Source organism: Tauraco erythrolophus, chromosome 7 (assembly GCF_009769465.1).
Source record: "Tauraco erythrolophus isolate bTauEry1 chromosome 7, bTauEry1.pri, whole genome shotgun sequence".
Classification (NCBI taxonomy): domain Eukaryota; kingdom Metazoa; phylum Chordata; class Aves; order Musophagiformes; family Musophagidae; genus Tauraco; species Tauraco erythrolophus.
In genome coordinates this window covers 331,300-344,578 of record NC_141471.1, presented here as the reverse complement: position 1 = coordinate 344,578, position 13,279 = coordinate 331,300, and the positions used below count along the sequence as shown (strand labels likewise).

General features: G+C 52.3%; 1 protein-coding gene across 1 annotated transcript in view; it reads right to left on the bottom strand.

The window, feature by feature from the left end:
* Positions 1–13,279, bottom strand: part of MAP4 (microtubule associated protein 4) — a 133,878-nt gene that overhangs the window by 963 nt on the left and 119,636 nt on the right. Inside the window, exons 18-22 of the mRNA XM_086614822.1 lie at positions 12,748–12,876; positions 11,081–11,173; positions 5,252–5,333; positions 3,162–3,274; positions 626–800 (exon numbers count right to left, since the gene is read on the bottom strand). Coding sequence (XP_086470948.1) covers positions 626–800; positions 3,162–3,274; positions 5,252–5,333; positions 11,081–11,173; positions 12,748–12,876 — 592 coding nt within the window. The remainder of the gene's footprint in view (positions 1–625; positions 801–3,161; positions 3,275–5,251; positions 5,334–11,080; positions 11,174–12,747; positions 12,877–13,279) is intronic.

Below are 13,279 nucleotides of genomic sequence, written 5' to 3'. Positions count from 1 at the left end.
CGCTCCGAGGAGTCAGCACGGGCGAAGGGGACGGTGTCCCCTTCCCGTCGGAAGCCAGAGGCGGGTTAAGAGAGCCAAGCTGCGTTCTGGCAGGGGCGCGGGGGGCCGGGGGGGGACAAGCCTTGCTGAGGAAGCGCTGCGCGGGGAGCTGGCTGTGGCAGCGGTGACAAGGAGGCGACTGAGCCCAGGCTCTCGCTGACGGATGTGCTACGCCAGGGGGAAGTGCTGCTGGAAAGGTTGGGGGGTTTGGAGACGACGGTTCCCGCTCCGTGGTCTGTTGGAGCCTTGGCCTTCGCACGGAACGTCGGCTCGTGAGATTCAATCTGCAGCGACACAAGGGCAGGTGAGAAGGGGAAGGGGCAGGGGGAGGAGAGAGGGGGCGGGAGGGGAATGGAAGACGATACCATAATGTCATCATTAGATGCCTGGAAAATAAAAGGCAATTTCTGAATTAAAAAAAAGGAAAAAAAAAAAAAAAAACAAAACACCCCACAACCCTACAAGACATCGATACAAACAGTTCAACGCTCGGATCGCAGCGGCGTGCCCGCTGCCCGGGGTGGCCGCTCTGCCCCGCGGCGGTGCTCCCCCACCCTGCCCGGCACCGGCGGGCACCGGCACTTACTTGTTTCTTGTATCTGAGTCTCGAAGCTCTGAATGTCCCTTTGGTCAGCGCCGCTCAGGGCAGCGGGCGCTGCCGGCCCCACGCCGTTCTCCCGCATCCCGCCGGCCTGGGCCGCCGCCACCTCTCCGTTCTGCGGGGCCGGCGGGAGCTGCCCCGGCTCCGCGCCCCCCTCGGCCTGCGGTGAGACAACGGGGTGGGGAGGGCGACAGGGATGAGTCGGTAGAAGATGGGGGTGCGGGTTCCCGGAGCCCCCTCCGCCCTCCCCAGCTGCCGAGACACACGTGGGGGCGAGGGGGGGCCTAAAAGCGGGAAGTGGTCCCTCCGCTCCGTGGGAAGCCGCCGTCCTGCCCGGCTCACCGGCTCCTCGCAGCGCTCCAGTCCCCGTGCTGCCGCTGCCGGCTCATCCCAGGATGAATCCCAGAATGGTTTGGGCTGGGAGGGACCTCACAGTCCATCCAGTTCCAACCCCCCTGCCATGGGCAGGGACACCCCCCACTACACCAGGTTGCCCAAAGCCCCATCCAACCTGGCCTGGAACACCTCCAGGGTGTTCATACCAGAACCCAAATGATACACAGTGGATCCCAAACCAGGAAGGCCAATGTTGCACAAGGGACCTCATCCTCACTTGATGCTGGACTACGAACTGGGAGCGCAGTCTTTAGAGAAGACCCCCTTCCTGGTCTGTTCTCCTACCACAGCTGGTCATCCTACCCAGAGTCACCAACTTCTGCTAGCCTCAGAGAAGAGCTAAGTCCTACTGCCATTAAAGAAGAGACTAATCCGCTGGTGGGAGTCTGCTGAGAGTAACGCAGAGTTGCTTGGAAAGACTTTTGGACACCATCAACCCTGCAGGGCATGGCAGGCGGAGAAGATGTCATGTTGGATCAGCCCAGCTCCGGGAAGGAGCAACCCATCCAGCCAGGATGTCTCCTTGATGCCACTTTCAGCAGGGAGGTGGCACCCTCGGGTGCAAAGCAGCTCTGCTCTGACCCCCTGCCCTTGTCCCACAAAGTCCCATCCACAGGGAATAAGGCTGCTGCACTCTTCTCAAGACTAAGACTCTCCTCTGCAGCCCAGGTAGCAACGTGGGACAGCCACGGACTGCTGCTGGAGCAGCAAAACCACCTGGCCCTTCTGCTGGGGTCCAAGTTCCCACCCAGGAACCGACAGCAACACTGATCCCAGGGTGCTTTCGCAGGAACTACAGGGACCTGGACAACCCGCACACCTCCACGAGAGCCGCAGGGGTGGCTGGGCGAGAGCAGCCAGCCCTCAGCATGCAGGTGCCAGCCCCCAGGTGCCACCTGTCCCTGCTCTGGTGACAGCCCTGGCTGACATCCGTGGGATGCAACAAGGAAATGATTTGGTCTCTGTATTGCAAGGCTAAATATTAGAGTAAAAAAATAAAAATACTGGATAAGAGTGTCATGGACAGAGACTCTGCACCCACGGAGATGGGGCAACAGGAATAAAAAAAAAATCTGACTACTTCTGAGCAGGTAAGATTTTAGAACTTCAGTGCAAATCCCAGTTACCAGCAAGCAGCACTGGTACACAGATGGGACAGTCCAGTAACTGGGAACAGCTGGGCCGTGTTATGGAACGGTCCCTACATGGTGCAGTGGAGGGTGTCCCTGCCCATGGCAGGGGGCTTGGAACTGGATGATCTTGAAGGTCCCTTCCAGCCCAAACCAGTCTGTGATTCTGCCCCTCCCAACACACCAGCAGCTTCTCTCGCCCCTCCCAGCTTCCCATGGAGCCCCCATTTGCCAGGCTGAGGTTCGCATAAAGGACTGGAGACAGGAGAGTCCTGACGTGTCCCCAGCAGACAGCGTGGCAGTCACCTCCTGCCAAAACATGCCCCCAGCGTCGCTCCCATCGTTACGTGGCACGAGAGGCCAACACCCCCCCCACCCCCGTCCATCACGCGGTCGGCCAAGCGGGGGGTCACCTCCCTCCTCCCCGAAGCACGGACGTCACGTCGCCGCGGCGAGACCCGCGGTTCGCAGCGCTGAGCCCGGGGACAGCCCACGTTTTCACCAGGGGGATGTGATGAATCTCAGGAATCTTTCCTGAGCCTCGGGCAAAGGGCCTTGGGGTGGGCTGCAGGACAGGTTATGGGCTGAAAGGTGCTCCTGGGAGCTGCACGGTGCCACCTCCCAGCACGGAGCACTTAGAGCTCACCAGCGTTACTGGGAGTTAAAAAGTAAAGTTGGGGAAGGGCCACAGGCAGCTTCTCCGATGGGTTGACAGCTCACGGAGCGATCCCTGCTCTCGAAGTCTTAGAGGAAGGGTGCAGATGGGCAGCAAGTGCTCCGGTAACACCCAGCAGGGAGCCCATCCAGGCAGCCCACCGGGGTGGTTCGGAGCTCTCTCCTTTCCGACTCCTGCTTACTCCTGGGGTTCACGGCAGAGCTCACAGGAACGAGCAGGTGGCTCTAAAAGGGTGGGGGTGAGAAGCTGCACTACATCAGCAGCAGGACTGTTAATCCTGGGACCCTCACCCTGACGTGCCAGAGATCGCTGCACCCACCTTCACGGTTCCTCCTGTTGGCAAGTGTCCCACGTTGTCCAGAGAACCCACTTTGGCCTGGGCCTTCTCCTTGAAGTTCAGCTTCTGGTTCTCAATTTTGACATCTCCTCCACCTAGAACAAGATTGCGTAGGACTGAGTTTATTAATGCCTCCAGGACAGTCCCACCTGAGTTCTGTCCCCGTCCCAGCCTCCAGCGAGGGACCACTGGGGACCCAACGTACTTTGGAGGAGGGACAGGACCAAGCAGTACATCTAGCCTCTCCATCTCTTCCCAGTTAAGGTTCACTTTGAAAACCAGCAAGACCAAAGTCGGAGCTCTGCACCCATGCAGGCCAAGCAACACTGCAGGCAAGCAAGGCTGCACGGCAAAGCCCCAGAGATGCCCTCAGCTGAGGAGCTCCACACGCCCGCACGGACAGGCTGGAAGACACTCGCACACCAACGGCCTCCCTAGATCTGCTCGTGAATCCATCTGTCCCAGCACTGATGTGAAATGCCAGTTCCACCCGACCCCACACCGGCACGTTTTTCATAGCTGATACCAGCTGCCCACTCCTGTCCACGTTCCCCACCACGGTCTCTGCCAGCTCAGCCCATCTGCGTGGTTGGTGCCAGGACACGTTCTGCTCCTTCCCAATAACTGCCCTCCTTTGCTCCTTATCCATTCCCACTCCTGCTCCACCACTGGCAGCTGTCTGAGTGCCCGGACCGACAGCTCCCTCCGGACACCCAGAGCCCTGTGCCGCTGCCGAACCGCTCGGGTCGCAGCCGTGGGGACAGGGAGAAGCCAAGCGTGGGGACTGGATGGACGCTTCAGGTTCAGGAGAACGTGAAGGTCAGAAAAACAACGGTGGATTTCTTGCGAGGTTTTCCTAGATTTAGAAACCTGCAGTTGCCATTAATAAACGAGCCTGTACGTGCAGTCCCTCAGCCAGCAGGTTTCTCAAAAACGAGTATTTAAGTACGGCTAAGAGCAGCTTTGCTTCCTGGGGACATCACTAAACACTCGGTCCTCAGCACTTTGGAAGCTTTGCAGGGCCAACGAGGGAAGCCAACTAACAAAAACCAGTTCGAACATCCGACACCAGATCGTTCTGGATGGATTATTCTGCTTTCATCAGCCCGGACAAGAGCAGTTATTGTTGCTCCAGAGCATGGCACAGAGGTCGTGCTCTGTGGCACCACGTTCTCAGCGCAGGAGCACGTTCCGAGGCACCGAACCGTGGTGCTCGGTGTGTAAGGCTGAACTGCTTTCAACCCAACAGCCTGGCAGAAAGGGTGCAGGAAGCTCTCAGGAGCAGACAAAGACAAGCTTGTAGTATTTGTCTGCAGCTTTGGTCAGCGAGCTTTGTCCCTCGTGCACGGATGTTTGATCCCCAAGAGTTCTCCTGTGCAGGTAACTGATCTCCGATACGGACAACGGTGAACTGACGGTACTTTAGGGTGCTACAAAGGTACAGTTCAAACAATCTGCCAACGGGACCTTCAACTGGAGACCTGCCCGTGCTTCAGCGGAGCGGTGGGGTGGTCATCGCTCCCTTCGGAAACCCGAGCTCCGCAGGAACTCACGCAGAGTCACTGCTGCGTTCTCAGTGGGGAGCAAATTGTTCCTGCACGCTCATCCCATAATCAAAGAGCCAAAAGTGTTTTATGTAAGACAAGAGCTGCTACTGAACTAAAGGCTAAAAAGACTCTTGTATCTGCTTGGAAGAACTGCAGGGAAGTTCCTTTATCCTTCCATAGCACACATGTTCACCAAAGCCCTCTGTAAGCACGGGTGAAGCTTCCAGACTCCTGGAATGGTCACGGTAAGGATCCACGTTATTCAAACGGGGAGGTGGGGCAGGTGGAAAAGAGAGAACTGAGTCAAAGCAGATTATCTGCGCAGGCTGGATGAGATCCCACATCTCCTAATCCCCTTCTCCACCCATGAAACCACCAGGAACTGCTAAGAAGTGAGACAGTATTTCTAGAAATGCTCCCTGAAAGCAACAAACCCCTGAAACTATTTTGGTCATGATCCAGGATTACGTTTAAGTGACGTGTAACATCTACAGACAAATCAGGAGGAAATGGTAAAATTTTTACCTGGCTTGTGCTTGATATTTGCTTTAGAGCCACACTTCGAGGACACTTTGGAAAGGTCGACTTTCTTGTTCTGGATCTGCACCTGCAGAGACAAAAAGAAACAACTCAACACAGAGAAACGCTTCCTGCGAAGCTGAAGGCCATCTCTAACAACAGGTCACGCTTCACCAACCTCCACCCCTTCTCCACCAGGTGATGTTCTCCCATGGATTTCCCAAACCCTACAGCCAGCTGTAGCGCTACTGAAAGGCTGCACCAGCCAAAGCGGTTAACGTGAGCAGACAGCAATCGAGAGCAGATACAACGGATGGACAGTACCCAGAAACGGGAGTCTTGAGTTCATGGCACGCTCATGGAATGCGAAAGCACTTGGGCGAGGGACCAAAAAAAGCCAATCCCATTGCCATGTTCCCCAGGTTGTTCCTGCCCAGTGCTGGCTCTGCTGCTGGAGACACGGGCCATGGCCTGGGCAGCTCCAGAGAGTCACCAGGACACGTCATCTCACGGTTCTGCTCAGCCACTCTCTCACTGTAGGGCCAGAGACATGCCACCAGCTCCAGCTTTTTCTCTCTACCTTCTTCAACGTGCAGACTGACCCACGTCTAATCATCGGGCTTTGTCTGCAGCCTCCTCACGGTGGCCTTCCCTCCCTGCTGACAACAGGGCACCTGGAGGGATCATTGTGCCCCCATGGAACAAACTGCTGGAAGAAGCTGTCCTTCCCAAAGACAACACACTGGGAGCAGGGAAGTCATTCCCCACTATCATCTCCTTCAGCCTCATTCTACCAGTGACTTGATACTGGTGTACAAAACCTTCAGGGAAAAAACATTCTGTGACACAGTCATTGAATCATGAGACATTCATGACTCAGTAAATGACCTTCTTCCAAGTCAATGAGCCAAATACTCTAGCATGGTGTTTGTGGACATCGGTTTGAAACTGGGGAGAAGTGTCTCCTCTGGGGTAGGACCACAGTGGAGTCAAAACGTCACAGGTTTTATGTCTTTTTGCTCAAAAAAGATTTCATCTCCAACACCTGGACCAAGTGCATTGTACAGAGCCCCATTCTGACATCTTTAAAATTCCTCCTGCAGCTCCAGGTGAACAAAAAATTCCTCTATTCCAGAATGAACTTCTTGTCTAACTACCTGGAGATCTTCCACTTCATACAAACATAAGTATAAACATAAACTTCTGGTCATCTGGTCTAAGCTCTGCTAAGTTGACATTATAACTTTCTACGGGAAAAACCTGGAGTTTTTTGGTAGTAATGAAACGAGGATTAGTTCTCCCAATAGTGTCAGCAATCATCAGCTGGCACCTACGTGCACAGAAAGTTCTGCTATAGAGATTGTCTCGCAGAGAAAACGGAAATCCTTCTGAATGTGACAAGAATTTGTTCACTTACAAGCCTCTCTAAAAGCTTACTGAGAATCATCAGGATAATTTGCAATACATCTTCCTCCGGAAGCATGAATCCTCCTGGTGCTTGTGAAGAGGGATGAGTCAAAGCCCTGATGTCTTGTTTGCTCAGAATTCGTGGAACAGCACAGTTCAGCCTCCTGCTACGCTGTTCCACGTCCACGTCCCCTCACTCAGACACTCCGACAAGGCGAGACTGTGGCCACCAAATCTGATTTTCTTGGGGGCTGCTAGTAAAGTTACTACAGCTTTTATTTCATAGATTTCTAGGTTGGAAAAGACCTTAGAGATCATTGAGTCCAACCATCCCTAATCCCCATTAAACCATATCCCCAGTGATGAGTACTTGTTTGCTTGGAACGGGAATAAAACCAAATTTATTTCACAGGATGCATTTTAAACCAGTACCGTTTGTTATCAGCTGGGGTGGCCATGCCCAGCTGTGACTCCTCATGGCCTCACCCGGGGATCCCTACGGTTATACCTCAATGGAAGCACATGTCTTGTAACATTTCTAACATCACTTGTTTTGAGTTTGCAATGGGAGACAAGTTTAAAGGCTTGGGCTTGCGTTTAGAGAGCCAAAGACTCAGATCTGGTGGCCGAAATAAACTTTAGATCCGAAAGCTCGACAGAGGCTCAGGTGGGAAGCGTGATCCTCATCTCTTTTTAGATTTTCTCTCTCTGACCACTTCCCCATCCATCTGAGTAGGTCAAGCCAAAGGGCAGAGAAACACATGTACGTTCCAAACCACCTTGTTAAATCTTCAACAACATGTCCACTACCTGCACTTTGCAAAATCTCTTCTCAGCTTCTTCTTGTTGAGAAGAAATCTGCCTCTTTGCTGTTGCTTTCTTTAAAAAGAGAGGGGGGGAAAAGACTAAAACATAACAAAAGCTTTTACCCAGGAAATCTAACTATGTTTGTATCTAGATATTTTTGGCAAATGTAACATGAGTAGAAACAGCATCTACTGCTTTTGAACGCGTCTTCTTGCGTACCTTGGAGGGGCGAAGAAGTTACCTCCATCTATAGAAGGCAACTGGGTACCTGCTAGGAACCACTTCACTTAGGTAGGATTGTCCATGACTTCTACCAGAGGAACCCTAAAGCTGAATCCTAATTTGCTACTAACCACAGCTCTTGCCCACAGGATTCCTAAAAGCTTTGACTGAAGCCACAGACTAGAACAACAGGCTTTCCAGGCACCCCCATCAGCAGTGTGGTTCAGGAATTAATCATCGGGAAGTCTTCTATCAGAAGTGATCACCGTAACTATTTGAACAAGAAAACATCTCGGAAGAGGACACTAATATTAGATAGTGCCCTAAAGGGAGTGAGCAGATATAAAAATGAATTAAACATTTGGTTTGGGGGCGTTGGATGGCTGGGAACGACTGCCTGAGGCTGGTTTGGGGGCATTTGGAACCTGGGAATAACGAGCATTTTATTCTCTCTTCTTAAAGCAAAAAGCTAAAGTAGTTGAGCAAGGAGAAAAAGTGCAATGGTAGAAGGAGAGTGTGGAAGAAGAGAAAAAGAAAGCAGGCACACGCCTGTCCCCTGGAGCTGGGAATGTCCCCAGGACAGGACAGGAGGAAAGGACAGGTTTGGTGATCCACCAGCAGAAAGAATAGTTCACTAACGTAGTTAAGCAAGCGAGAAAAACATCCCCCACACTTAAATCGTGTTTCTCTTGGCCTCAAAAAAGAGGACAGAAACAAAAACTGAGCATGTATGGACAGTCTGTTCCAAACCTGGGTGGCAAAACCAGTGAAATAAGCAGCAGGAACAGAAATGTGCATAGCTAAAAAAAAAAAAAAATATTATTATCAGGGCACCTCATTGACATGATGGTCCCAACATCAGTTTTTCTTTCTATGGTGCTGAGAATTCTCCTGCACGAGCGTTTCTGCGGGAAGCCCCATACACACACGTGTGCACTCCTATAAGCACTGGGGAAGTCACGGAAATATCAACTGGGAACAGCAAATCCCACCACTGGAGGGAATCCACCAAGTGGGAGGCTGGGAGGGCAGCGGAGCCTCGTGTCCAGCAACCCTCAATGTGGAGTCAAGCTCAGTGATGCCAACACTCCACGTGTGACCTCAACACCTGCCTCCTGCTATCAGTGATGCCAACACTCCATGTGTGACCTCAACACCTGCCTCCTGCTATCGGTGATGCCAACGCTCCACGTGTGACCTCAACACCTGCCTCCTGCTATCATTGATGCCAACGCTCCACGTGTGACCTCAACACCTGCCTCCTGCTATCGGTGATGCCAACACTCCATGTGTGACCTCAACACCTGTCTCCTGCTATCGGTGATGCCAACACTCCATGTGTGACCTCAACACCTGTCTCCTGCTATCAGTGATGCCATGTGTGACCTCAACACCTGTCTCCTGCTATCAGTGATGCCAACACTCCACGTGTGACCTCAACACCTGTCTCCTGCTATCAGTGATGCCATGTGTGACCTCAACACCTGTCTCCTGCTATCGGTGATGCCAACGCTCCACGTGTGACCTCAACACCTGTCTCCTGCTATCATTGATGCCAACGCTCCACGTGTGACCTCAACACCTGCCTCCTGCTATCGGTGATGCCAACACTCCATGTGTGACCTCAACACCTGTCTCCTGCTATCGGTGATGCCAACACTCCATGTGTGACCTCAACACCTGTCTCCTGCTATCAGTGATGCCATGTGTGACCTCAACACCTGTCTCCTGCTATCAGTGATGCCAACACTCCACGTGTGACCTCAACACCTGTCTCCTGCTATCAGTGATGCCATGTGTGACCTCAACACCTGTCTCCTGCTATCGGTGATGCCAACGCTCCACGTGTGACCTCAACACCTGCCTCCTGCTATCGGTGATGCCAACACTCCACGTGTGACCTCAACACCTGCCTCCTGCTATCGGTGATGCCAACGCTCCACGTGTGACCTCAACACCTGCCTCCTGCTATCGGTGATGCCAACGCTTCACGTGTGACCTCAACACCTGCCTCCTGCTATCAGTGATGCCAACACTCCATGTGTGACCTCAACACCTGCCTCCTGCTATCCTGGCAACCAACCTGCAGGGAACGAGCTTGTTAAGCGCCCAGATTTGGTTGCCCCTTGCAAAGATTTAAGGAAGAATCGGTCATTAGAGCAACGGCTCAGCCAGCCAGACCAACACCCATGTATCTCCCAGGAAAAGCGGCCGCAGCAGCGTGCACCACACTCAGGTCCTAGCATTCGTGCCCGCTGAACCAGACTCCAAACAGGACATCCCACCGGTGCTGCGAGAGCAAGTGTGGCCCCAGAAGCAGAACATTTGTGCCTTGAGCATCGCGCAGAGCCGAGACGCGGTGGGTTTCACCGACGCCGGCCCTCGGGGGAAGCACCACGAGACGTGTCACTGGCCATCGCTCCTCGGCAACGCGGCGTATTTAAACACCGATGGAAAAAGCTTCCGTGGGCTCAAATACCCCAGTGTCTTTTTGAAACCACCCAGCCCTCGTGTTCCTGCAGCCCACCCCCAGCGCAGCCAGCCTGCCGCCGACTTCGCGTTTGCCCACACGGAAACACGTCTGCCCAACCACAGCCACGTTTTCAAAAGCTTTAGCACCCAGACAGTCACTTGGGGATTTTTGCCAGACACTTCCAGACTAGGATACTCCAAACCACGGACAAAGACATCAAAAGATTAGTGTTCTATTTTAATAAGCTCAACTCTGCTGCCAGAGACACCAGTAGCCTTTAAATTTAGAAATTAATCGCAGCTCAAAGATTAAGTCCCAGAGTCTTTTTCCTCCTTTTTCATAGATTCATAGATTTCTAGATTGGAAAAGACCTTAGAGATCATCGAGTCCAACCATCCCTAATCCCCATTAAACCATATCCCCAAGTAGATCATCATTTTTGGAAGGCTCCCCCCTTCTTGTGAAACAAGAAAAGTGAAATTAATCTGACTCGGCTTGGTCTATCAGTCACTGGAGAGGAACAGGCGCTTCCAGGCCACAATTCATTCCATTAAAAAAAAAAAAAACAGATATCTAAAATAGGTCAGAGGACTGATGAGGTGCCACCATCGACTGCAGAGGGAATCCATGGTCAACTAGCTCCTGGGGTCAGCGATGTGCACATCCTACATTTGGTCACGAACACCATGTAAGCCCTGCGAGAAATAGGTCAGGTGGATTTGTAGTGCTATGAAACAAGACACACAATCGACCAGCCCCATGGAGAAAATAAAATAAAATTGTCCAGCCTACGTGATTTCCAGAAGCCCTGAAACTCTGCCACACCTTTCTGCCCGAAACACAGCATTCGTCAGACCGACATATAAAAACCACAGCACAAGAGAAGGAGTTAGTAGAAAGACAGCTTGCCCAGAGCCCATACTTACATTCCCACCTCCAGGGACATGCTTAATATTGTCCTTGGAACCACACTTGGACTGAACATGGCTGTAGTTCGCTTTTTTGGAGACTATCTGGACCTGGAACGTTACAGAATGGAAAACAACACAAGGGAAGAGGACTGGTTAGAGTCGTCGTACGGCAGGCTGGAGTGGATGCTCTAACACGGTGGATAAACACGGAGTTGTGTTAAACTCAATCCGACTTTAGTGTGAGGTGTGAAAGCAACTGGAGAGGAGAGTGAGGAAACAAGTGACGAAACGAGAGGCTGCACAGACGTGTTAGTGCGAGAGCGTAACTGCTACCGCGAAGACCGCTCGCTCCTCCATGTGCTCTATGGGTTGGCATCACCAGGCGGGCGCCCGCCTGCCAGAAGGGCCAGCTTCACCTCTGTCCCCCATGAAGCTTCCTGGGACCTCTCTGGTGAGAGCTGCCCCAGAGCAGGGACAACCAGCTCAGGTGCCTCCTTCCTCCACGGATCAAAGCCACGGGGCCACCACTTGCACCAACGCTACGACCTGCTTGGTCTTTGCACGTGATTTCCACCTGCCTGGATTGACTCCAGTCTTGGGGAACGTCTTGCGAAACCTCTGGGCAGTAAAGCCCGGTCTGAGAAACAATTCTTCTGATGCAGGTTGTCAAACCTTCAGTTAAATTTTATCAGACGAGTCTTACGTTAATTAAATTGTTTCTCCTTGAAACTAAAGGGACTTGGGACTTTTTCGGAATACAAAAGGAGGACACTGAGTGAGCTTTTACTCCCAAAGGTGGTAACTGGGTTAGAGTAAGAGCCCCGTGTTTACACAAGGTTAGTTACGACACGTGTTTAGTCTGGGAGTTATTCAACGGGGCACAAAAGGTGGCAGAAGCTGTAGCTGGAGTGCTTTCCAGAAAGAGGTGATAAATTCCAAGCACAAAAGGAATCACCAGAACGTTCTCACTTCAGCAGGTTTCCAAAAGCTCCTTAGCCAGTTCGGCAGGGCTGGATTCAGTGCCACAGCAGCTCTGAAAACGCACTCGTGCCACGGAAGTTTATGATGGTTTACTGACTTCTCCAGAGGTACGAATCCCACCCATCCATTAACGGCTCTGCCTGATTAATTGCTGAATTAAACCCACCCGGGGGGCACTCCCGCTCACCCCCGTCCCCTCGTGCTGACACCACATCACGGCAGCGCCGGAGGAACCCACCGAATGGTGACTGCCTCCTGCACGGAGCCAGAGAGTTTTCGTTCAGCTGGGTGGGGAATATTGCAGGACAGATATTCAGCCCATAATATTCTGCAATCTTAAAGCAAGCAGCGCTGGACTGAAGCTCCCTCTTCCCAGTTACAAACTGGTGCTGTGTACGAAGAACTGATCTTAAGGGAAACCAAAACTCAGAGTTAAGCCTGTCTACCTAAAAGTGAAAGTGGGGGACTCTGAAAGCATGGACATTGACAGCAGGCATGGAAAAAGGTACCTACAGCAGTGATCTCCGACCACGTTTAGCTGAGAACATCTCAGGGCTTACAAGAAAGAACTGGAAAAGTGTCTGTGCAAGGAACAGTGACACTGACAGGAGAAAGCAGAAGAGTGGAAGAGAAGGGAGAGTGACTCAAACCGGCGAAGTTTTCCTTCATCTCCCACAGAGAAAAGTCTGAAATAAACTCACTTTCCCATTGGGCTGCTTTGGGGCACCCTCTTTTGATACGGTTGTTTTAGGAGTAGTCATTTTAGAGACCGCATTGGGTTCAGACTTTCGTGCAGCAGCGGCTGATTCTGGCTTTTTCTCTATTTTCCCCTAGATGGAGACAAACGGATGATTTCAACCAGCAAAAGCAAAAGCGTGGGCAGGAGAACACGGGAACACAAGCTACTCGGATCAACTCAGTGGAGCGGATGACCCAGGAGAACTTCTCACATGCTGTAATTCTCAGGCAGACTATAATCCCACGCCCAGGAGTGATAAAACTCAGGGGGTGGAGGGGAAGCAACATCACTCCGACACGGGATGAACCAGGGGGTCATAAAGCAATAATTAAATTCTCAATTTCTCAAAAAGCTCGTAGGTGCCCTTCATCGGGGCATCTCACCGTTTCCCAACACCAGTACGTTATACTCCAGCAAAAAATTCAACCCAACTTTTTCGTAACCCAACAGCAGCGCAGGACCCTCACGTGGAGGACGTTACACAGATCTTAGAG